General features: G+C 35.8%; 1 protein-coding gene across 6 annotated transcripts in view; it reads right to left on the reverse strand.

Annotated features, from left to right (window-relative positions):
* The window catches only part of sgcz (sarcoglycan zeta), a 171,757-nt gene that overhangs the window by 132,324 nt on the left and 14,585 nt on the right, over nt 1–24,848 (reverse strand). For 2 of the 6 annotated variants that reach the window (XM_077719713.1, XM_077719711.1), the window contains exon 1: nt 22,225–22,683. The exons of 1 other annotated variant lie outside the window; for it this stretch is intronic. In XM_077719713.1, coding sequence (XP_077575839.1) covers nt 22,225–22,287 — 63 coding nt within the window. In that variant the 5' untranslated portion in view covers nt 22,288–22,683. Of the gene's footprint in view, nt 1–5,678; nt 5,792–16,183; nt 16,238–22,224; nt 22,684–24,848 lie in introns of those variants that run through there. 3 more of the 6 variants (XM_077719709.1, XM_077719710.1, XM_077719706.1) reach the window with 3 other exon arrangements.

A 24,848-nucleotide genomic window follows, 5' to 3' on the forward strand; every position in this document is an offset into this window, starting at 1 on the left:
ATACACTAAGTATGTGAAGGGCCTTTGCTAAATGCACTGTTTGACTTTTCTAGAGGGCGAAGAAGATTAAAAGGATTCAAATAAATCTACAGAATAGGGATTCAATCCTGTAGACTTGACCTTGACTTGGACTTTTTGAGGTCCAATAGTTGTTATAGGATTAAAGATGTTCACTTAACTAGAGTTGAGCACTAAACATAATAGAAACAAGGACTAAAAGGCCCTCATGGTTAATGGGTAATGTACACTTTCACCTGAACAATAAATGTTTATTTATTTATTCATTTTGAGGCGGCCTATCGCTGGAGCTTATCCCAGTCAACTATGACAACCAATCACTCAAAGGTATGGACAATTTAGAGCAATGGTGTCGGACTCGGGTTGGTTAGCGGGCCGCTTTAATGTCAACTTGGTTTTACATGGGTCGGACCATTTAAGACATAATATTTAGATTTTTTTTATAAATGAATTAAAATAACTGGATTAAAAGACCTGAATATTCAGTTTTTTATAGATCTAAATCAATGTTTATTTTAGCTTTTTTTTTTAGATATTTTTTGACTTTTCTAAATGATTTTTAAACTAAAAATACAAAAAAGATTAAAAAAATACAATTATTGATTTAAAAAGGTGGAAAATACGGATATTTAATATACATCTATACTCTTCATTTTAATTTGATCCTAAAACAGAAAGTCGGCACTCATGATTTACTTTCCCGGGCCAAACAAAATGATGCGGCGGGCCAGATTTGGCCCCCGAGCCGCCACTTTGACACAGGATTTACAGTGTTCAACCATTTTAGCGTGCATTTTATTGGGATCCAGGAGGCAACTGGATTACCCAGACAAAACCCACACAGGCCCAAGACCAACATGCAAAGTCCACAAATGAATGTGGGAACCAACATGGCCGTTAACCACCAATCTCAGAACTATATCTCCAATAGCTAACAACTCTAAATTAACCCATCCTTCAACATTTAAAGACCCCTATTCCAATACAATACATTTTTTAACTGCAGCCATAATTAAAAGCAAGAAACAAGCTCCAATACATTTTTTTAGAACTAACATAGAAGCAATAACCCAAATAACATTAACATGACATATAACTGATTCCAAATCCTAAAATATGCCTTTTGGGGGTATTGAGTAATAAACTATGCTCTGTAATCAAATTAAATAGCAAAGCACATGCTTGAGGGTAAAGGTGTAAATAAATGAGGGCACAATGTGATAAGCAGTAGTCTCTACAGAAGACAGAAATGTAACATGATTGCCTTGATACGTGTTTAAATGCGCCACAATTCCATTGAAATAAAAATGCAACCCACAAAATCAGTGCCTTTGTGTCACAGCAGGCAATCTAGACATTATTATAAAGGTCTAATTGAAGCAAGGTGGCTTTACTAATCTACCATGGCAGAGGTTCCCAAGCTATGCTTCCATCTTGTTACCATCTGTATTAAACATGTCATACCATGGATCCAATTCTATTTTTTTTATTTTACGACAAGGAGTGACTTTGAGGTCACAGAAGACTATTTACTTCTTTATCACTAGTGAGAGTAATCTCAGTCCCTTTACAATTTCTAATATACCTGAAGCCATTTGTATGGTAGTTCACACATGCACACATATGTGCATGTACACACAAATCGGTCGACCAAAAAGGCCGACTGGGAGTCTTGATTAAAGTTTTTTTCATGTTCAGCTTCATGTGCGGTTAATATTCAACGAGGTCTACTTTTTTTCTTCATCCTTGCTTCTATAGGTTCAGTTAGAAATATTCAGGTGTGTCAAATTTTTCATCTGCATGAGAAAACAACTCCTACAAAAAAATGTCCTCTTTCTTGTCCACTGAGCTATGTAGAAATGGTGGATATCAGGTTTTGTTTCCTACAGGGAAGGGGAACAAGGGACCTTATTTTCACGACTATAAGGCGCACTTAAAAGTCTTACATTTTCTCCAAAATAGACAGTGCGCCTTATATATGGAAAAAACAGAAAACCAAAAATGAAAAACCACCACTGTCGGATATTAAAAAAACACAAACGCCTAAACTGAAATAATACTGTTAAATATGCAGATGCCATCTTAGTTTACAAAATCTTCCATCATGTAGCTCCTCCCCCACTGCAAGATTTTATCCAAAAAAATCCAAAACATCAACAATGGCTGGCTCTAGAGGTGACTGTGTAGTCAGTGCTTCATACCTGGAAGTCAATAGCAATTTCCGTATTTTCACGACTATAAGGCGCACTTAAAAGTCTTAAATTTACTCCAAAATAGACAGTGTGCCTTATAATACAGTGCGCCTTATAATACAGTGCGCTTTATATATGGAAAAAATGTCATTCATTGAGGGTGCGCCTTTTCATGCGGTGCGCCAATTGCTCAATTTACAATTTTTCCAAGTTATTTTGCCCCACAATTTGCTAGATAACACAATACAACAAACTGACCACATTTTAAAAGTACCCTTTACACAAAAATGGAAATGTATCATCTACAAATGGCTTAATTTTCATAGATAAAAAAGAAATGAAAGTCAACTCACAGTAGTTAACAATAAAACAGCTCGAGAATCAATTTGCGCATTTGTTACAAAACAAAATCTCTTACTTCATAATAGCCAAATTGTTCATTGTTTGTTCATCTTTTTATAGCTTCCAACATTAACAAAATGTTCTTTTGTTTCCATCTGCCAATGAGCATTAGATTCCCATCATAAAACACCGCTTTACTTGGCCGGAGATTACAAATTGTCAGGTATATTAAAATAAAACTCATTTGGCAAATGAAATCACTCCATCAGTAAAATTATTGGATAGAATTTCTATTACTAATAAATGATTTCCCTCTCCAGCTTTTCATATTTCCATCTAAAAACCCCAAATACCCTTAAAATATAGCATTTTAACCATGAGACAGTAAAAAAATGATGTTTTTTAGGGCATATTTGAACGTATTAGTCACTTAGTTTCTGATTTCTACAATTTACAGATAAGCAAAGTGAATAAAAAGATAGTATTCACCTGGATTTTTCCCTATTGTCAGATGTTAGATTTTCCTATGGCGGGAGCTCCCACTTAAATGTTTGCCACATGATATGCATGACCACCCTCACGGGGTGAGTCACGGATTAACGCCTTGGTGGGGAGTCTAAGAATACACCTCCTTCCTCCGACTCAGCTGGCTGACATAATGTTACCCACAAGTGCCAATGTCAAAACCACACAGGAGCCTGGAGGTGCCTCACAGCATGTGAATGTGCTTTTGCTATTTGAAATTTTTACGTAGTGCATTTATCGATGTTCATTTCTATGTAATGCCAACTTAAATGTAAGAAAAGAATGGCAAATGTATAAGTTGGGAACTCATTTTAATACATATAAAACAAGTATTGATGTCAGTTTCATGTGGGCTGGACCATTTTAGATATAATATTTAGATTTTTGTTAATTAAACTGGATTAAATTCCCTTAAGTCAGTTTTTATAGATCTAAAACAATGTTTATTTAAGTTTTTTTTCTTAGTTATGGTAAATTTCTTTTAATCTTGTTTTTCATTTCAAATGGAAACTAAGTATTTTTTTAATTATGTTCAATATTAAAGTGGATAACAGACAATATCTACATATTTATTTTTAGATTTTACAAAATACTTTTTGAACTAAAAACACAAGAAAAAAATGGATCAAAAATTGCAATGATTGATTTTAAAAAGGGGAAAATCAGTAAATATAATATACATCTACACTCTTTATTTTAATTTGATCATAAAACGGAAAGTTTTACTTTTTCGGGCCACACAAGATAATGTGGCGGACCAGATTTGGCCCCCGGGCCGCCACTTTAACACCTGTGACATTTTTTTTTGTAAAATCCAGTGATGAATAAGAGACTGGAAATGTCTCACTATTTGGCACCTGCTTTTCATTTTAAACTATTACTGCTGTCCATTGGAGTAGTTCTGAACATAAAATACAATTGGAGTACTAAAGTGGAGAGTTTGATTGGTTCAGTCCAGCATGCTAATTGCCAGCTTTGTTTTTTTAATCTCGCTAAATTTCATAGTTTGCTGCTTTGGCATGGTTAGAAAACTCAGTGTGGCGTAGGCTTTTTTTTTCTTCATCTGACAATGAATTCTGGTTGGCAGGAGACCCGACTGACTCTTAAGAGTTTTTAAATATTCCTGCCCGCTGTGCTCTAGGTTTTGCTCCTTCCAAGCTTCCATGTTGTTGATGATTAGTGCTGCTTGTTATAAACTGTGCTGGCTGGTTATCATGAACTCCAACAGAGAGACATCTGGAGTTGGGTTACAGGGGGGCATCATGACTGTATGAATCAGCACTACTTGTGTTATAGGCTTGATTATACACTGCAATTATTTGGTTAAAAAAGATTTAATAAGTAGAAATTTTGCCCTTTCGTCCCTACTGCAATGCCAGGTGAGCATCAAGTGCAGGATAGAGGTCAGTGATAGAGTTTAATAACGAAGTACTGTTAAATATCTAACTTAGATATTTAAGTACTTAGACTAAGTATTGTTAAATATCTAAGTACTGTCTAATATCTAAGTAGTGTTTAATATATAAGTACTGTTTAATATCTAAGTACTGTTTAATATCTAAGTACTGTTTAACATCTATGTACTGTTTAATATCCAACTACTGTTTAATATCCAAGTACTGTTTAATATCCAAGTACTGTTTAATATCCAAGTAGCGTTTAATATCCAAGTAGCGTTTAATATCCAAGTAGCGTTTAATATCCAAGTACAGTTTAAAATCCAAGTACCGTTTAAAATCTAAGTACCGTTTAACATCTAAATACTGTTTAATATCTAAGTACTGTTTAATATCTAAGTACTATTTAATGGAACAATAGGTTCGTTTTGCTAAAAGTATTCCGATTTAAAATGGACGTTATCTTGGTTGTTTTGGCAAAGGCAAATGATAACTAAAAGTGCACAATTCCCAATGCCAAATGTGCAAAATTGCCATTAAGTTCATTTTGCACTATTTCCCGCAGTATTCAAATAGCATATCATGGCCAATCTAAGCAAAAATATCTAGCTGGTTTTATGCCTTTTAAATATTGCGTCTTCAAACAGGTGCAAACCAGCAGGCGAAACGACAACGGCATGGAACAGACAAAATGAGAAACAGCGGGGTGAACATTTATACTCGTGTAAACAATTTCCAAACACCACAGACAAAAAAAATGATCATGACATATCGTTTGCTTGGGCAATTTTCTAGCTTTTGAATGATCTAACAACAATGACAAATTCCTTTCAACTCTGCATCTGCTTCAATCTGGACCACCTTAGTGGGCTATACTAATTGGTTCTGAATCCTCACAAGTTAAAAGTACATTATTTCAGGAATATGTGCAAATATAGTCGAATCCTACACACACTTTATGATTTAGATCACTCAAATTGCCTTTTTTTTTTACTATAAAAGAACATTTTCAAATTCACCAGTAACAATCAGACCAAACACAATTTCATACTCGATATTTGAGGGCTTAGCACTTATTGTTCAAAAATAGCCTCCACTTTCCCAGGTTGAAAATAGAGCTTCCAAACCCCCAACTGGGAAGGTAAAGGGAGACTTGAAAAGAAAAGTGGCACATTGTCAAATCCATAAAAGATAAGGCACTGACCAGTTCAGCGTGTCCAGTGAATGCTTCCAAGCGTCAATTTTGCCACTTCTGTATTCCCATGTTGTTGACACATGCCTTTTTTTGGTGTAGTGTATTTAATAAGCTTGAAATGACTGTTGAAAAGTATGTAAAATCATTATATTAGTACTGACAGTTTGAATCTAGAGCTTTGGCCGGACCATTTTAGATATATCTAGATTTTTTTGTATAAATGGATTAAAAGAACTGGATTAAAAGCCCTGAATATTCAGTTTTTTATATATCTAAAACAATGTTTATTTTAGCTTTTATTAGTTATGTTTTTAGATTTTACAAAATTATTTTTGAACTAAAAACACAGAAAAAATTGATTGAAATATTATAATTATTCATTTAAAAGCGGAAAATCAGTGAATTTAATATACATCTATACTCTTCATTTTAATTTGATCCTAAAACAGAAAGTTGGCACTCATATTTACTTCCCTGGGCCACACAAAATGATAAGGCGGGCCAAATTTGGCCCCCGGGCCGCAACTTTGACACCTGTGAACTACAGGATAGGAGTGTAATAGTTTTTTTCCCCCAAAAAACGTGTCTTTTATTTGTCGTCACTGTACACCGTGAATTTTAAGTCAGTTATAGCATGCCAAAATGCTGAAACATTCCTCCATCTTCTATTTTAATTAACATTCCAAATGAGCTGTCAAATCTAAGGTTCTTTGTATTACTTCAGCTAAGTTCAATGTCCTCAATTTGCGCCACTAAAAAAAAAAGGCCACAGGAAACTTCACATCTTCCTCAGCAAAGCCTTTTCAAATACTTTACATTGAAGTCCGCAGTTCTTGCGAATAGAAGAAAGCCAGAATTTGAGAAAGACGCCCCGGGACGAAGAGAAGTGATGGGAGCTAGAGAAGAAGGGGGGAGGGATTAACGAGCTTAAAGGTCTTAAGACTGGGGTCTGGAGAGGTGAGGTCATACCAAGAATTGTGGGGTGAGAGAATGAAAAGTAGCCCACAAGAGAAAGAATGGATGGGAGATAGAGTCAGTAGCATATATGTGTGTATGTGTGTGGAGGAATCCATTATGGCGTCCCGTAAGATCTTCTGGAAGCCTTCTGGACTCAATAATACGTCCCATGACACACATGCCCACAATGAAAGTACCCCCACATGTTTTAAGATTCCCTGGGGATCCACCAGACCTATTCTCTCTATTGATTTTGATAGAAACCGGGGGAAGCTGATGAGACTAATGGCACCTAAGCCTCAAAACATAGAGTCTTACTGAGGAATACTGTGTGTAAGACACATTGGAGAGCATGTATTTTTTTCCCCCTCCCACTGATACTATATTAAAACATTAGCGGGACCTCACTGTCGGTGTGCTAAGTGAAGTCAGTACTATTTAAACAGGCAGATGTGACATTTAATGGGAGGGAGACTTGAGGTTGGGACAAAGTGGGTAAATAGATGGCATATTTCCACAATGAATGATTTATTTGCACCTTTTCAAATGTCACATTTATGTATGTATGTGATGTAAATGCTTATAAAGCTGGAGACAATATGCAAGTCACTTTTGAAACGGAAGGTATTAATAATAGAGTGATGTAGTTTTTTTTTCTAAGGGAGGTATAAGTACATTAAAGTAGTAGTTGAAAATAATGTATTAGTTCTGATGTGTTTAGATTGGGAGTACAGTGTTTTCAAGACTATAAGGCGCAATGCATTTAAAGGCGCAACTTCAATTAGTTATACTTTTTTAAATATATATAAAGCACACTGGATTATAAGGCGCCCTGTCTATTTTGGAGAAAATTTAAGACTTTTAAGTGCGCTTTATAGTCATGAAAATACGGTAAAAAAATACAAATTCTTTATTTTCAGTAATCTGTCAAAAAATGGAAGTTCCTGCAGTACACTAGCCACCAATTAGCAATATTCAACCATTAAAAATAGGCTAGCAAAAGAATCTGTAAAGAAAAACACTGGTATACCTTCCACTACTACTACATCTCAATCACTTACTTTTAAAGTATTACTTAAACTTTGTGTGACATTAGGTTTTGATGTTTTTACGTATTTTACAAGACTCTTCAAATCAACATTTATTTTTATTTCGTTATCGGTCTCAAGGCTTTTGTATTGAAATAAAGGCAACAGTCCTCCACCTTGGCATTGGTTTGCTGAGCGCAAGTCTTGTTTTGTTTGTTTTTGTTCAAGATATTCCAAACAGAGGCTCAACTCGGAAATACGCGCACCTGTCCTTCTCGCTATACTCCTACGGGGCTTTTGAGTCATGCAGCACTAACCCTGAGATCTCAACAAATTTGATGCTTGAGAAAACACTAGAGTTTACCATCTCCACAAGGGCCGGCTGTCTTTTGGCTTCATATCCCAAAAGGATACGGTGTCAAAGAAGCTCCAATATACTTGAACGCGTGTTTTCACGCATTATGTCGCCGACCTTTACTCTCTTCTCTCGCCAACTGAAGATCTGGTGCAGACAGGTCAAAACATTGCTAGACAAAGCGTGATATATAGCCGTATCTCTTCTTTTAAAAGATATTCGTTTCGGAAGCGGTTTGTTAACTTGGATTTTTCCCAAGTAGTGCATATTTTACCTTTAAATGCCGTAATTCATTCTACAGATGTCAAATTACTACCAACTAAACTAAACCCTTTCAAAATGATCCAAATGTACCAAATTTGTATTACAGATCTGAAAAACACAAAAAAATGGTTTACGCCATTAAAACACGACGCAAAAACTTTTATTATTGTTGTTATAGTGTTGGGAGATAGTCAATTGGAGAACAACTCTATTGGGCCTATTTCAAACTAAAAGTGGATGTAGGTTTTTGCTTTTTTTGGATTTATTTTGTGTTTCTTAACTTGAATTTCTTTCATGTATTGAAACAAAATTTTGCTATTGAGGCGTTTCATAAACTGTATTTTTCGTAAATAGTGATATTTTTTACTTAGCAACATTTGTAAGTAGCAACATTCGTAAGTAGCAACCATCGTAAGTAGCAACCATCGTAAGTAGCGACCATCGTAAGTAGCAACCATCGTAAGTAGCAACCATCGTAAGTAGCAACCATCGTAAGTAGCAACCATCGTAAGTAGCAACATTCGTAAGTAGCAACATTCGTAAGTAGCAACCATCGTAAGTAGCAACCATCGTAAGTAGCAACCATCGTAAGTAGCAACCATCGTAAGTAGCAACATTCGTATGTAGTTCAACGTAAAGCTATTTCCAATGTTTTTTTTCTTTTCCCACTTAAAATATAACATAGTTCCTGTCTCCCTATCCCAAAGTGCAAATTTGCAACAAATGAATAGCCACACTTAACCCAGACATCATCAATACATAATCTTTGGCCTTGTCACATCAATCACAGAAGCCTACAGATGTCTACCTTCACCTGAGGGGGAAACCAATCATATAATCTCCCCTTCAGTTGCGTGGGGTGGAGTGGAGGGCTCGTTCTAAATAGCCGTCAATAAAGTCAATAGGGGAGCTGTGGGTGAATGAGTTTCTGGGGTGATTTATCAGGCAGTCACCCACTAGGACACTGGCACACTGTTTGCTGGGTAGAGGCCAAGAAATGGCCAACCACAGGAAGGAATGACAGATGTTCTTCTAGTTTGGTAAAACAAGGTTGGGAGAGTAAAATCTGAAGTAAAAACGAGTCAAAATTATCTTATTTATTGGCTGGGATTAGTTAGAAATTAGTAAATACTCCAGAAAATACGTTAAATTGGATACAAATAGTGAAAGTATACCAAAGAAATGGACAGCTATTCAAAGGCAACTGATTCCTAAAACATTGCTAGTGAGATAAAAGGCTATTCCAAACTGTGTATAATCTAAATGAAAATCGATGGTGGAAATGAACCAAAAGCTTCAATTATTTGAGAACGGCAAACAAAGGTGTCAATACATTAAGTTGTTGAAAACAATCCAAAAGACATTTACTGCAGCATGTGAAGTGCTTTTAATCGACTCGTTTCTATCTGCAACATGTGTCACACTTAACACTTGTCTTTGGGGGTCTTAATGATGTTTGCCTGTGCTTTATATTCTTTATTTTAATAATAAAATAACCTATTATGCTAAATTTGGATGTTTTAGATCAAAAGCCTTGATTGAAATAACGCAACAACACTGGAAAGTCGCATATTATTATCATTAGAATTAATATTTTATCATATTATCATGAATTTAGTGATTTAGTATCTATTTATTTAAAGATAATGATAAAGTATAATGATTCAAATCAACAGCACAATAACAACAGTGAATTTTGGTATTCAAAAGGAATCTTTAGTTTAAAAAATGTGTCTGAGGCATCTATTTTTCATACATGCTGCCTCAAAAATACAATATTCCCAAATTGCTTTAATTAAAATGTATTGAAAACATTTGTAAATTAAAAAAAATGCTTAATTCCATTAATATAGTGAATACAGGTTTGATGCTAAACTGTATAGCGAGTATGACTGTGGTCCCACTGTAACTGACTTTAGTGTTTTATTCCATTTGAAGCTGTTTATGCCATCTGGTTAAAGTTTGATGAGACCTCTGGTTGCAAACGAAGAAAGGAAAGAGACGCATTGCGGAAAACATCATTTTTGGAACCATGTAGCCATGCTTTTTTACTGAACTGACCCGTCTTTGACATTTGTGCAAGTGTGCATGAGCATGCATGCATGTGGTTTATGCCCCAAGCTTACTAACACAATTTTGTTTGTGCCTATTTGTGTGTGTCAGTCTAAGGGCAGACCAATGTGCGTGATTGGCATACAATTATCAGGGTGTCAGTACACTTATGCTCTACTGGGTCATTCATCCTCTGGCTGTCATCGCTCCAACACCCACTAGGACTTCGCTATGTTGAGAGTAGTGTGAGTGCATGTGGGTGTCAGGGCTAGAAGGTCCTACTCAAAACTTTGAGAAAGACGTGCTGTAAAAACGAGGGAAAGGCGATATAGTACAACTTATTTTTCGAAGTACCAGCTTGCCCTAGGTGCCGCAAAAGGCTTTTAAACAGAGTTAAAACTAGAAATTCCACTACAAGTCTCCCAAAAGTCACCTCATGCAAATAGAGGCAACAAAAACAACATCTAAAAACTAACTCTATGCCACAAAATACTCAGTAATGTCACCAAAAATCACCTCATGCAAATAAAGTAAAAAAACAACTGCTAAAAACTAACTCAAAACCACAAAAATACTCTGTAACGTCCCCAAAAATCACCAAATTCAAATAAAGGCAACAAAAACAACTGCTCAAAACTAACTCAATACGACAAAAATACTCTGTAACGTCCTCAAAAATCACCAAATTCAAATAAACGCAACAGAAACAACTGCTAAAAACTAACAATACCACAAAATACTCTGTAAGATCCCCAAAAATCACCTCATGCAAATAAAGGCAACAAAAAACTGCTAAAAACTAACCAAATACCACAAAAAAAACCTTGTAATGTCCCCAAAAATCACTGAATGCAAATAAAGGTCACAAAAACAACTGCTAAAAAATAAAAACTAAGTCAATACCACAAAATTACTCTGTAACGTGACTTAGCAAGCAACACTATAAACGGGGCTCTCTCACAACAAACCTCTGGGTCTTCATTTTAATTTATTTATTCATATTCTTCAACACAAATCCTAAAAGTATGACTAATCCCAAAAGTTGCTGTTTTGATTTAATTGCTCTTAACTTTGTCTATTCAATGGACAAGGCAATGTGACTCATATTTGTCATTGACAAGAACAGTTTTTGTTCTGTAGTTGTCAAGCTTAAAATATTACAGTGCTTGTGAAAACAGCTATAAATTGTCCAAGTAAAGTGGATGAAACTGGATGTTACCCAAAACTGAAACATTTTAGACAAATGAAACCCAAAACGGCTGCCAAAATGACTACAAATATATTTTGACATAATATGACATAGTCCCTTTTGTAGGAATGTTCATTCTCCTATTTCAGCACCATGGACAGAGTTATTGCCTCTTTAATTGGGTTATGCCATCTAAATACATTATAGTCTCTTAGAAATGGGGAGTTTTCTGATAATTAACTTCAGAGTTTTGGCTAACCATTAAAAACAAATAAGTCTATGAATATTTGTCATTTATATAAAAAACATAAAACCAACAGGCATTACCGCCAAAAAGCCAGAGAAATTTGAAAAAATATATAAATATATATATATGCTGACAGCTTCTGCCTGTGAGCAAATTCAGCATGCATATTTTTCAAGATTGAATAATGCATCTTTTAAATCAATGAAAGCCTTCAGACAATCTGAGCATGAGTAAAGCAACCTGAATATTATTTATTCTATGCTCAAAACTATTACCAACAGCCCACATACTGTAACATCCTTCAAATACAGCAAGATTAAATCAGAATACATTTCAATAAATGTCATTTTGGAAGACTTTTGCTGTTGGAATAAAATCTCAGATTACTTTGACCTCAAGTAACCTCCTTGACAAGCATCACAAATGTGTTATTGATACATCCGCCAAGTCATATGAAATCAATAGTTTGGACTACAGTGTAAACATAAAGCATCTCATAATGGAGTGGAAAATAATTATTGATAAACCATATGATGATGTCACATTGGAACTGAAAAGACCCACTCATCTATCCATGTTTATTTTACTACAGTATAGTGTAGTAGTTAAATACTTGCTTCATGTAATCGCCTTTTTATCTCATTTATTTTCTAGCTATTTAGAGCCTAACTACCGTATTTTCAGGACTATAAGGCGCACTCAAAAGTCTTACATTTCCTCCAAAGTAGACAGGACACCCTTATAATCCAGTGTGCTTTATATATGGAAAATAAAATTAAATTTGTCATTCATTGACAGTGCGCCTTATAATGTGGTGCGCCTTATAGTCGTGAAAATACGGTAATAGTCATTTTATCTTATTTATTTACAAGACATTTAGTACATATCCACTTTTCATTGTGGATATTTTGAAGAATGTCAGTCAAGTATAATCTACAAGGATTTCATACCATTTTCAGACTATAATAGCTACTTTAATTCTATATACAGAATACTGACATATTATGCACATAGTCCAATGCACAATGGTAGAAAGTAACGACAGATACATAATCACCTACATAAATGCATCAAATTTAATGAGACTTTGTTTTCTCTTAAAAAAAACACTAATTGAATAATAATTAATTGCAATACCATGTCACGCCACTAGTTATCGATGTTACACAGCATGGGAAAACTGATTATCAAGCAAATTCTTCTCCTATGGGTGGCGTAATGTGTTTAACATAGGAAAGTAATTTGAATGAATAGCAAAAAGATCAGTACGAGGGCAACAAACTCAGAGACGAAAAGCAAACAGAGAGGCTAAAATCAAAGATGGAAGGGTAAGGAAATGAGCCATGTCTCCATTTCAAAGGCCACTTGATTCCAAAATCTAAGCTAAGGATAATAACAATGAGCTCTCACACTCCATCCTTAATGCCAACCCTCCTCTTCCATGTTGACAGCTGCTACAATCGCTGCTGTTATTCTTTTTTACCTTTCTATTCTATGCCCTTTCAGTTTCCCCCGTCATGATTCACCTCTGCTTCCCTCCTCCTTACATCTAATCTTCTTTCATGGTGTCGTTTCCCCCCCAATGGTCCCCCATTCACCTCTATCTACAATCAATGACAAACTTGGCACGAGGCTTATACTTTGTTTTTGGATTGATCGGTCTCACTGCGGGAAATCTTTTGTCGAGATGACCGTCTGAGCTGGTTTTGCTAATTGTGCTAATTAATCACATGCCATGTGTTGGGAGGCAGTATGAGTCATTGGTAGGACATAAAATTAACCTAATCTAATGGATTGTTTGCTAAGTGGGAAAAAATAACCAAATTAAAAAGCTTGCACTAAAAAAAAACGTGTTAATTTCATCTAATGGACGACGTAACTGGCAATTAAGGATAAATAAATTGTGTAAAGCAATTGTTAAAAATGGATATTGGATCATCAATATTGCTAGTAATAGAAAAGCCCATTTTAGGTTGTTTGTTTCATTTAAATGGAAATCGATGGTCGAAATTGAGCGAAAAGCTTCAATTACTTTGGAAATGCAGCAAAAGTGTCGATATATTAACTTGTTGAAAACAAATGGTAAAAGACATTTGCTTTTTAGGTAGCTTTATAAGGCTAATTTTCCTTTGTCTTCACTGATCAACAAGTTTATCTGAAAATATAGTTGTTCTTGAGGATTCCATTTGAAAAATAAATTACCACTCCTACAGAAAAACACAACAACTTTATTTCTTTGTTGAATAAATGCTTGGTAGAATCTATTGTGCTTAATCATTCTCTGCAAATGAGAAAATTGACACATTCTAGTCACGCCTACTTGACTGTATGAATGACAAACTACTGTCTGACAACGCTGTGCCCTTGGAATGGCAAACACTTAGTCTTATATTACTCAAAAAAGGAGAAAAAATGAAGGATTGTAAAACACTTTTATGGTAGCTTCACACCACTTTGTTGTGTCATGCAAATCCATTCCAACTCAAATCTTACTTTTCATTTCAAGTAAAGTGCACTCTTCTTGTCATCATTTTTATTCATTTTACCAGCTTCTAATACTTCATTTGCCAGTGAAGAAAATTGCAGATTCCTTTTTTTTCCAGCAGATCTGATGATAAGAACTAAATACTAATATGGTACTATTTATTTTGTATATCATTTTTCACCATTTTCAAAACGAGTGTAAAAAAATGCACGCAGTAGTACATATTAGGTACTCGGACGTTTGGTCGCCGGACGTTTGATGACATGACAGAGTTTACTGATGATATCAGCTCTCAAAATAATAATCATGAGAGAGTTTAATATATAAATATCTACTTTTTTCACCAGCTCTCAAAATTATATTCACCCGACCAAATGTCCAAGCGACCAAACGTCCGGGCGACCAAACGTCCGGGCGACCAAACGTCCGGGCGACCAAACGTCCGGGCGACCAAACGTCCGGGCGACCAAACGTCCGGGCGACCAAACGTCCGGGCGACCAAACGTCCAGGGGACCAAACGTCCGGGCGACCAAACATCCGGGCAACCAAACATCCAGTCACGTACATATTATTGTGAGTGTGTCTGCCCTACGACTGACTGGCGACCAGTTTAGGCCCACCTGAGGCGGTCTTCAGCACCCCTGAATATTCTAGAGATAAACACGCCTTTGTCTACTCCGTCCTTCGTTATAATCTCACGTGGAGCCCTTCGATAAAAGGACAAGAAAAATGATGACGATATCGAGCTTTGTGCTCTTGAAGTACCTAAAAAAATTGAGGGTAGTTTTGCTTGTTAAGTCACAAGTCAAGCTGGGGGAGCATCAGTGGCTTTGCCAACTGCTTCATTATTTCTATGTATAAGTCTTCACAGCAGTTTTCCCTTTCATCTCATTTTAGCTGTACAATCAATACAGCAGTTCTTTGTGAAGAGGCTGTTGAAAAGGTGAGGCTTAGTGGCCAAGAGTAGAGACAATGGACACTAGGGAGGAAGAAAATACCAAAGAAAATCAGGCTCTCTTATACTTTCAAAGAATACGACTCACTTCATTTGCAGGTTTACCTGATTAACTGGCACTGCTTGAAATAAATGTAGACTAGGGGAAAAAATGAAATGCAGTATATTACCATATGCAGCAAGTAGATTTTCTAATAAAGGGCAGCACGTGCAAAAAAAAAAAAATGAAATGTCTCGGTCAACCATGAAGACATAAAGACAAAACGACTACATTGATGGCTTCGTTCCTAAAGGCAGGATTCATTCTGATTGGCAGAGAGGCTGATTATATCTTCCATAATGTGCCTTCAAACATTATAGGTATATCATACATGAGGGGGCGACTGAGGGAGAAGACAGTTAATTTTATGCTTTAATTGGAAGTGATAAAAGAGTCTGAAAACTGAACAGTGAGACACCAGCAATGGAAAATCCTCCATGGACAGCTAATCGCTAAGATATGACAGTTAGGACACAACAATTGCAAAATAGCGTACAAAAATAAAACATACTGGCCAGACCTTTCCTCTCCTGTACTTTCTATTTTTCTTATTACTTCGTTTTCAAAAATATCTTCGTTTTTTTTCCCTTAGGCATGTGTATTCGTGTAGAATGCTGTTGCTACTATTATTATATTGAGTGGGTGGGATGTACAAATCCAAGATAGAGGGTTCTATTTTCATACAATGTCTGAAACAAGACCCAATCAGCAGGTTTTATCCATTCCCTTTAACTTTTTATCTAAAACGTATCCAGTACCGGTGAGACTAATGAATTTGTTCTTTGTAAGACTTTGCCAATGAGGGTCAATAACAAGCCCCGTGATGAGTTTGACAGGCAGAACGGCTCTTGAGCCCTCAACCGGTTTTGACTTGATCTTGAAAACCAAGCAAGCAGAAAGATGAGACGCATGCTAATGAAAAAGATGATAAATGTACTCACCTCCTCATGAACTAGCACTGAAGGAGCCTCAATTAATGTCTCCTAAAACAGCCCCTGATAACCAAAAGGCTTAGTCAGCATCTGCCTTCTTTCCTCCTTTTCTACATTCAGTGTCAATTTGATATAATTTTAGTTGTCTATATTTTCTCTCCATTTGATACAAGGATGGAAACTACTGTGTCATTCATTGAAGGTGCACCATATAATGCAGTGCGCCTTATAATGCACTGCGCCTTATAGTCGTGAAAATACGGTATTTTTTTAGAACAGGCTGGCTGAAATCCTTATTTCAACATGGCTGAAAATGAACAACCGTATTTTCATGACTATAAGGTGCACCGTATTATAAGGCGCACCCTCAATGAATGACATTTTTCCCACATATAAGGCGCACTGTACTATAAGGCGCACTGTCTATTTTGGAGAAAATTGAAGACTTTTAAGTGCACCTTATAGTGGTGAAAATACGGTAATTGCTATTGACTTCTAAGTATGAAGCACTCAATACTTTACAGTCACCTCTAGAGCCAGCCATTGTTGATGTTTTGGATTTTTTTGTATAAAATCTTGCAGTGGGGAGGAGCTATATGATGGAAGATGGCATCTGCATATTTAACAGTATTGTTTCAGTTCAGGCGTTTGCGTTTTTTTAATATCCGACAGTGGTGGATTTTCGTTTCTGATTTTCTGTTTTTTCCATATATAAGGCGCACTGTCTATTTTGGAGAAAATTTAAGACTTTTGAATGCGCCCTATAGTCGTGAAAATACGGTAAGTAACAAACACTGTGCACACTGCACTCATCCGTACAAAACAATCATGTGTCAACTACAGGAAGAAGCAGTTTTAGTTTGGACCATAAAAGGCAGTCTTACCTTTTTACTTTGTCAAACAATGATATGATAGAAGAAGTGTAGCTAACCTGTTGGCAACTCCTCATGTGCAAATTACTCTTGCTGTCTCAGCTTTGAAGAGTGTTTTCTTCAAATGACATGTTTCAGATCTTTTCAAAGCTGTGCAATGGGATTTAAGTCATGGTTTCGAGAAAAATACCTAAATAGAATAGAATTTGGTGGTGTTTTAGACTAGTGAATGACACAAATTGGAGCTTAAACAGAGAAATTACTTTGGAAATACATAGCAAAACATCCTCAGACTATAAAATACTCTACATGTGTCAAAGTGGCGGCCCGGGGGCCAAATCTGGCCCACCACATTATTTTGTGTGGCCCGGGAAAGTAAATCATGAGTGCCGACTTTCGGTTTTAGTATCAAATTAAAATAAAGAGTATAGGTGTATATTAAATTTCCTGATTTTCCCACTTAAATCAATAATTGTAAATTTGTAATCATTTTTTTCTGTTTATAGTTCAAAAATAATTCTGTAAAATCTAAAAAAATATATATAAAAATAAAATAAACATTGTTTTAGATCTATGAAAAAAAAAAACGGAATATTCAGGGCTTTTAATCCAGTTCTTTCAATCCATTTAATAAATAAAAAATCTAAATCCATCCTCATCCAGTCTATTTATGCCCTAAAATTTTAATTCAGTGTCTTCCATTTAAAACAATAGTAAACTGCCCTACTTTTTATCCCCCCATATGAACCCATCTTAACATAAACCTTCCTTACAATATGTCACTGCCTCTTTTACAGAAATTGTCTTCCTCATACACTTCACAAGAATGACAAAATTCCGTAAAAATTACCGCAGGCTTGTTGGAATTAAAAAGCATAATTAAAGAAATGAGAGGTGGAAGCTGTATGTCCCTGAGGAACACATGCAGAGAAGCAAGAGGAAGAGAAGAGGAAAGAGATGAAAGCCTAAATATTTGAGACCCGAACCCCAGAGATGGCAGATTGCAAACTAGAGGAACAGCAAATCTCTTATGACAAAACTTTTGTGTATACATGCATTGTGCCCGTGTGTGCATACATGATCGTCATCAATGTTGATGCAACTCGACAGCAGTAAAAAAAACATTTATAATTGCATGTGGCATGTCTCTCACATTTAAATAGTTGCTATGATCAAACGTTTTTGTTTTCTCTCACGTTCCTCAAAAGCATTTTAAACCAAATGAGATGGGAGAGTAATGACTAAGGGCAGGATGAAGGGGGGTATGTGAGGTGAAAGAATAGAAAATAGAGGAAATCTAAGTTTTTGGGTGAAAACTCACTATGAAAAATCTGTCATGTGATCCATTAAAAAGAGTACCGTATTTTCACGACTATAAGGCGCACTTAAAAGTCTTAAATTTTCTCCAAAATAGACAGTGTGCCTTATAATTCAGTGCGCCTTATAATCCAGTGCGCCTTATATATGGAAAAAAAACAGAAAAACAAAAATGAAAAACCACCACTGTCGGATAAAAAAAAAAACACAAACGCCTGAACTGAAACAATACTGTTATATATGCAGTTGCCAGCTTAGTTTACAAAATCTTCCATCATATAGCTCCTCCTTCACTGCAAAATTTTATATAAAAAAGTCCAAAACATCAACAATGGCTGGCTCTAGAGGTGACTGTAAAGTAGTGAGTGCTTTATACCTGGAAGTCAATAGCAATTACCGTATTTTCACGGCTATAAGGCTCACTTAAGTCTCACATTTTCTCCAAAATAGACAGTGCGCCTTATAATACAGTGTGCCTTATAATACAGTGCGCCTTATATATGAAAAAAATGTCATTAATTGAGGGTGCGCCTTATGATGCGGTGAGTTATAGTCGTGAAAATACGGTAAGTACAAATGAAGTATGATCCTTAAAACTAGTAAGGTAAAGTACAATAACCAAAAAATTTGGATGAAGTACGCAGCCAATGTCCATAACAACAACAAAACAACCCAGTCCTAAGCATAATTGCAAATATTGGTTGTTATTATTATAACAACTAGAATACATTTCAGATGCCTATCAAAGTATGCCAAAGCATCCACAATTCTTCAAATAACCTGATCACAATAGTCATTCAATATAAAAACCCAATAAGATCAGAGCTTACTGTACATATGCGTACTTGCATATCAGAATGAGACAATAAAATTATATACTGTGAGCTTCCCTGAGCTAAAAAAAAAGAAAAAAAACCCTCCATAAAATGATTCCATGACAATGGTGGACAACTGAACGAATATTAGAAAACTGCAGTACTTTTTGAATGTCTATACAGTACTTTAAGTGCAAATTATGGTATAATTAACCATATTTTGAACGTACACAGTGGACACATAGCTTTCAACTCCTACTCAGTAACAGAGTGACTATAAAGGGATAAGAATCTGCTTTAAAAAGACAAATGAAGGTCAAACAAATAAATATAGGATTAACAGGCACCCAATCCAGACTTCCACTTTAGCCACGACCCTGAACAAGGTAAATGATAAGAAAAATGGATGAATTTTTGCCATAATTCACCTCATAATTTCCGCCTTTCATACTGTTTCCATCATAAATTACATACAGTTGATTTTGGTTTCTTAAATCCACCTGTATACTCTTGTGTACACAAGTTGTGATCATTTCAGAAGTGTACATTTGGAGAGGAAAGGTGAAAAAATAAAGGATTTAATTGATGGTATTTAGTGAGAGAGTGTAAGTGGGTATGGTGGAGAAAAAATGGATATAATTGGTGTTTAGTGAGAGAGTGGAAGTGGATATGGTGGAAGAAAATAAGGCAATAATAAAGGTGTGCAAGGAGTATGGCTTTGGTGTGCTTTATTGATCCATGGAAGTGACACCCTACCTCCCAATATGGATTTTTTGAAACACACCACTTGCTACATGGGACAGTGGGTACACAAAAAGTAGCCCCTTCTCTCTCTTTTTACACACATGGTGGTTCCCTGGGGAAGTTGGTGAGATACCATTCTTTGTTCTGTGTGCATTGATCCAAAGCTGGAAACGTCAGACCACTCCAACTGTGACACAATCTTGGCTCCCAACACACACTTGGACTCAAACGCTAGAAGATATATAGTACACATTTGCTCATAGGGTTGAGCCCATGTGTGATTGTTGATGTGGAGGGTGAGAATTGGAGGATGTTTAAGGGCAGGGTGGTGGGAAAATGGGGGAGAGGGTTGAGAAGAAAGGAATAGTTGGAGGTGGAGAAGAGAGGAAAGAAAGCGGAATTTAGTCAATTGGATTTCATGTGGGATATGATATTTACATTTTTATAAATGGATTAAAAGAACTGGATTAAAAGCCCTAAATATTCAGTTTTTATAGATCTAGAACAATGTTTATTTTAGCTTTTTTTAAAATATATTTTTAGATTTTACCAAATGATTTTTGAACTAAAAACACAGAAAAAAATTGATAAAAAATTACGATTATTGATTTAAAAGGGGGGAATAGGGAAATTTAATATACATATATACTTTTCATTTTAATTTGATATTAAAACAGAAAATCGGCACTCATGATTTACTTTCCCCGGCCACACAAAATATTCCCGCGGGCCAGATTTGGCCCTCGGGCCGCCACTTTGACACCAATGGACCAAACCATTTCAAAACAATCAACTTTGTTTTTTTTTTTTCACACTTCATATTTCATAACTTGGAATATCTTTTATATTTTAGAACAAAATGTTCGATCATGTCTTTTCATAAACTAAATATTTCATAAGTAGACGTACCGCTATGTACAAATCCAAGTGTCACAATGACGCAGCTCGAAAAATTCCCAGTAAAATGATAAATTATTTACAATACAAGCAACATTTTCACTGTAATCTGACTCCCAAGTGGTAGCATGATGGAAAGGTATGTGTGTGCAAGAAATAGACGGCTAAGCAGACACCAATTGCTGCACAAGGCCGAGCCTACACTATATAGATCACATCCCAATCACCATATTATTGCCTTCAACTCAGGATGGAAGAGAGATGAACACAACAATTTAACAGCAGCTCTTCATTCAAAGCACACACACACCCATAATTTCTTTTTCTCCCTCATTTTTCATCCCCTTTCCATTCCACAGAACGTCCTCCACCCAATTGGACTTGACTATTTCTCCCCTAGTCCAAGGAGGATTGTATACATGTCAGGTAAATCACAGCTAGCTGATTGTTGGCCAGGCAGATTCGTGCGTAATTCAGAGCACAAACACATTTACGCTCGCCTTTACACAATCCCGAGTGGGAATTGAACCTTCCAGTCTCTATCAAAGTGGGCGAGTAAAGCAATACGGATCGTGAGGTTGAGCTGAGTTACAACTTGACTGCACTCAGTGACCGCTGGATAGTGTTCATCACCCTTTTCCATTTTCTTAGGACATTTACATGTAACATTCCTCTTGACTGATTTTTTGCTATTATTCAAGCTAAAAGATTTAGAAATCAAGTGTCAAAGTGGCGGCCCGCGGGCCAAATTTGGCCCGCCGCATCATTTTATGTGGCCCGGGGAAGTTAATGATGAGTGCTGACTTTCTGTTTTAGGATAAAGTTAAAATGAAGAGTATAGATGTATATTAAATTTCCTGATTTTTTCCCCTTTTAAATGAATAATTGGATTTTTTAAGCATTTTTTTGTGTTTTTAGTTCATAAATCCTTTACAAAAAACCCTGAGTATATATGTATATTAAAATATCCTGATTTCCCCCCTTTTAAATCAATAATTGGATATTTTTTAATCATTTTTTTCTGTGTTTTTAGTTCAAAAGTCATTTTGTAAAATTAAAAATATATTTTAAAAAAGCTAAAATAAACATTGTTTAGATCTATAAATAAACCTGAATATTCAGGGCTTTTAATCCAGTTCTTTTAATCCATTTATAAAAATATATATACATCTAAATATTATATCTAAAATGGTCCGGCCATGTTTTCGCTGTTTTTCGCCAATTTAAACAGCAAATTGGAAGGGAACTGATTTTGTGACAATTTAATGGAAAAAGAAAATATATATGAATATTATTAGCTTGTGTACTGCTTGGTGAAAAGTTGTAATACTTTGATAGAGTCCAAAAGCATTAACATGACCTGCTACCCTCTCTTAAAAGATGTTTTTCTCTTAATATCACTTACCATACTTCTCTGGTTCACTCCTTCTGGTGCAGCAGTGTATCTCATAGCAACAGGATCACACATATTCCATGCATGTACTCTTACGTCTCGGGTGCGACGTCCCGCGTGAAATGTAGTATAAGACCCAAATCCAGGGAAGCAGTCAAGGACTTGCTTTAATTACTTGAGGGCAGGAATCTTCAGAAAATAACAAGGACTTAGTATCAAATAAGAAAATCAAACTTGAGGTGGAAAGACATGGGGTAACGTGACTAACCAACACACGGGGGTTTAAATAGACAGACAAAGGTTGATTGCAAAGTACACCCAGCTGGTTACAAGAGGATGGATGGGAAGCCAGGAGGGACACAAGAAACTAACTAAACAAAATTCAACCCAACCTTAACATGTACATTTTTAAAGTATTGTGCTATTCAAATGTTACCTTGTTTAATGTTTTTATTTATTTTTAACATTGCGGAACCGTATCAGGGTTGGAGGGTGCTGGAGCCTATCCAGGCTGACATAAGAGTTGTATAACTAATTACAATGGAAAGGGAAAATATTTTTTTAGTAGCTACAGTATTGGCTTCTAAATTTTATTCACTTATTTGTAATGATAAATATACTCAGATTAATTGAGTTTTTTATACTTTAAAAAGCCGCCTATGTGCCATTTTTTATCCACATGAAGTAGTAAAACTTGATTTTTTTTACTATGTGTATCTGATTTTCTATAACGTGCTTTTATTGAAGTTACTTAATGTTGTGAGTACCAAATCTGATAATCTCTTGAAGGTACTTTGACATAAAAAGTTTGTAAAGTGCATGTTTGTATGTACAGTACAAGAAACGATAAGAAAAGCAAAAACGTGTTCAAGGTTATTTTCAGCTTGTTTTCCTCTCCAACTCAGTTTGGTGAGATGAAGAGATGAATTGAAAGTGGCAGGATTAAAAAGTGTTAAACATGTCAAGAGTCAAGGTGCGATTCTGAGAGACACTTTTCCAGGGATTTTTCCCTTTCTAATTCATTAGAGAGAATGAAACAGACTTCTTTTCTTGCAAGAGAACTCTGTCAATTCAGGCCATCACCTTGACTCCATCTTTTTTGATGAACTAAATTATATATTACATAGAGGAACTTTCCTGGAACATGCTGTTGCACAAAATCCAACCATGTGCTTCTTTTAAACTTGGTAAAGTAACCTGTTGCCTATCACCCAAGGTCATTAAACCTTCTCTTTAACTGTAGCCAAGTGTGTGCTGATCACCAGGTTGGGTGTACCATATTTTCACGACTATAAGGCGCAACGCATTTAAAGGCGCACCGTCAATGAATGATACTTTATTTTTTTTCCATATTTAAGGCACACTGGATTATAAGGCAAACTGTCTATTTTATAGAAAATTTAAGACTTTTAGGTGTGCCTTATAGTCATAAAAATACGGTATATTTTTTCCTGTATATTGATTGAATTGTCTTTGTTTCTTTCGATGCTATAATATGTACCGGAAATGCAATTTCTTTTTAAAACATATTATTTTTTTCTGTATTTAGGGACAGATGGCCAATTTCTGATACCAGATTTTGATTTTGGTAGTGTGGCAAGATGAAAATTGACTCTCAATCCCATTTAAAGGGTTTATTTTGGGCTAAATTTAGTGTACCGTATTTTCTTGACTATAAGGCGCACTTAAAAGTCTTAAATATTCTCCTAAATAGACAGGCCACCTTATAATCCAGTGTGCTTTATATATGGAGAAATATGTGTAATTCATTGAGGGTGCGCCTTTAAATGCAGTGCGCCGTATAGTCGTGAAAATACAGTAATAATCCCAACAGTTCCTTATATGTATAATTAAGGGTCTTTTTTTTAATCCAGGTCAATTTTCATCCTTACGCAACACAGCATTATAAGGCACACCCTCAATGAATGACACATATACAAAGCACACTGGATAATAAGTCGCCCTGTCTATTTTGTAGAAAATTTAAGACTTTTAAGTGCGCCTTATAGTCGTGAAATTACGGTAGTTTGCTCTTTAGTCTTTTAGTGTTTTTTCTTTCTTTCTGCACGGTTGTGATTGTCGGCTACTTCTCTGTGATTGACAAGTTCAAGATATAAGGGCCTATTTTCACAGGCAGCGCATGTGTGCTCTTGCGTAAAATGCGATGTAAATGGATTTTCATGCCAACGCAAACAACACCGCATGGTGTTGTGGGATTTGATGGACCACTCTGTGCTAACTTGGGTGAACTAGCGCAACCATGGTGGTAATTTCATGGCAAAAAGATGCACTTGGTGATAAGTTTCGGTAAAGTTTTGGTGCTAAGTAGACCAGTTATGAAAGACTGAATGATGCTAATAACGTAAGGTCAATGAACGATCATGTTATTCTTCATATTTCTTTGCTTTTAATATATTCATCTGTTTCTGGAGGCGAAAAAATGACAGTAAAGGATGAGAGTGTAAGAAAAAAAACGATCAAATATTGAAAGAACGGCCCACTTTCATGTCAGTCACATGCACGGCAAATGAAGCAAAGGCAAGGTATGAGGGCAAGATCAAGAGGCTATTCCCATGAAAAAAAAGGAACTGCATCATGAGTGCGCCATTTCAAAACAAGACCTCTTTCATCTCGGA

Source organism: Stigmatopora nigra, chromosome 6 (genome assembly GCF_051989575.1).
Source record: "Stigmatopora nigra isolate UIUO_SnigA chromosome 6, RoL_Snig_1.1, whole genome shotgun sequence".
Classification (NCBI taxonomy): Eukaryota; Metazoa; Chordata; class Actinopteri; order Syngnathiformes; family Syngnathidae; genus Stigmatopora; species Stigmatopora nigra.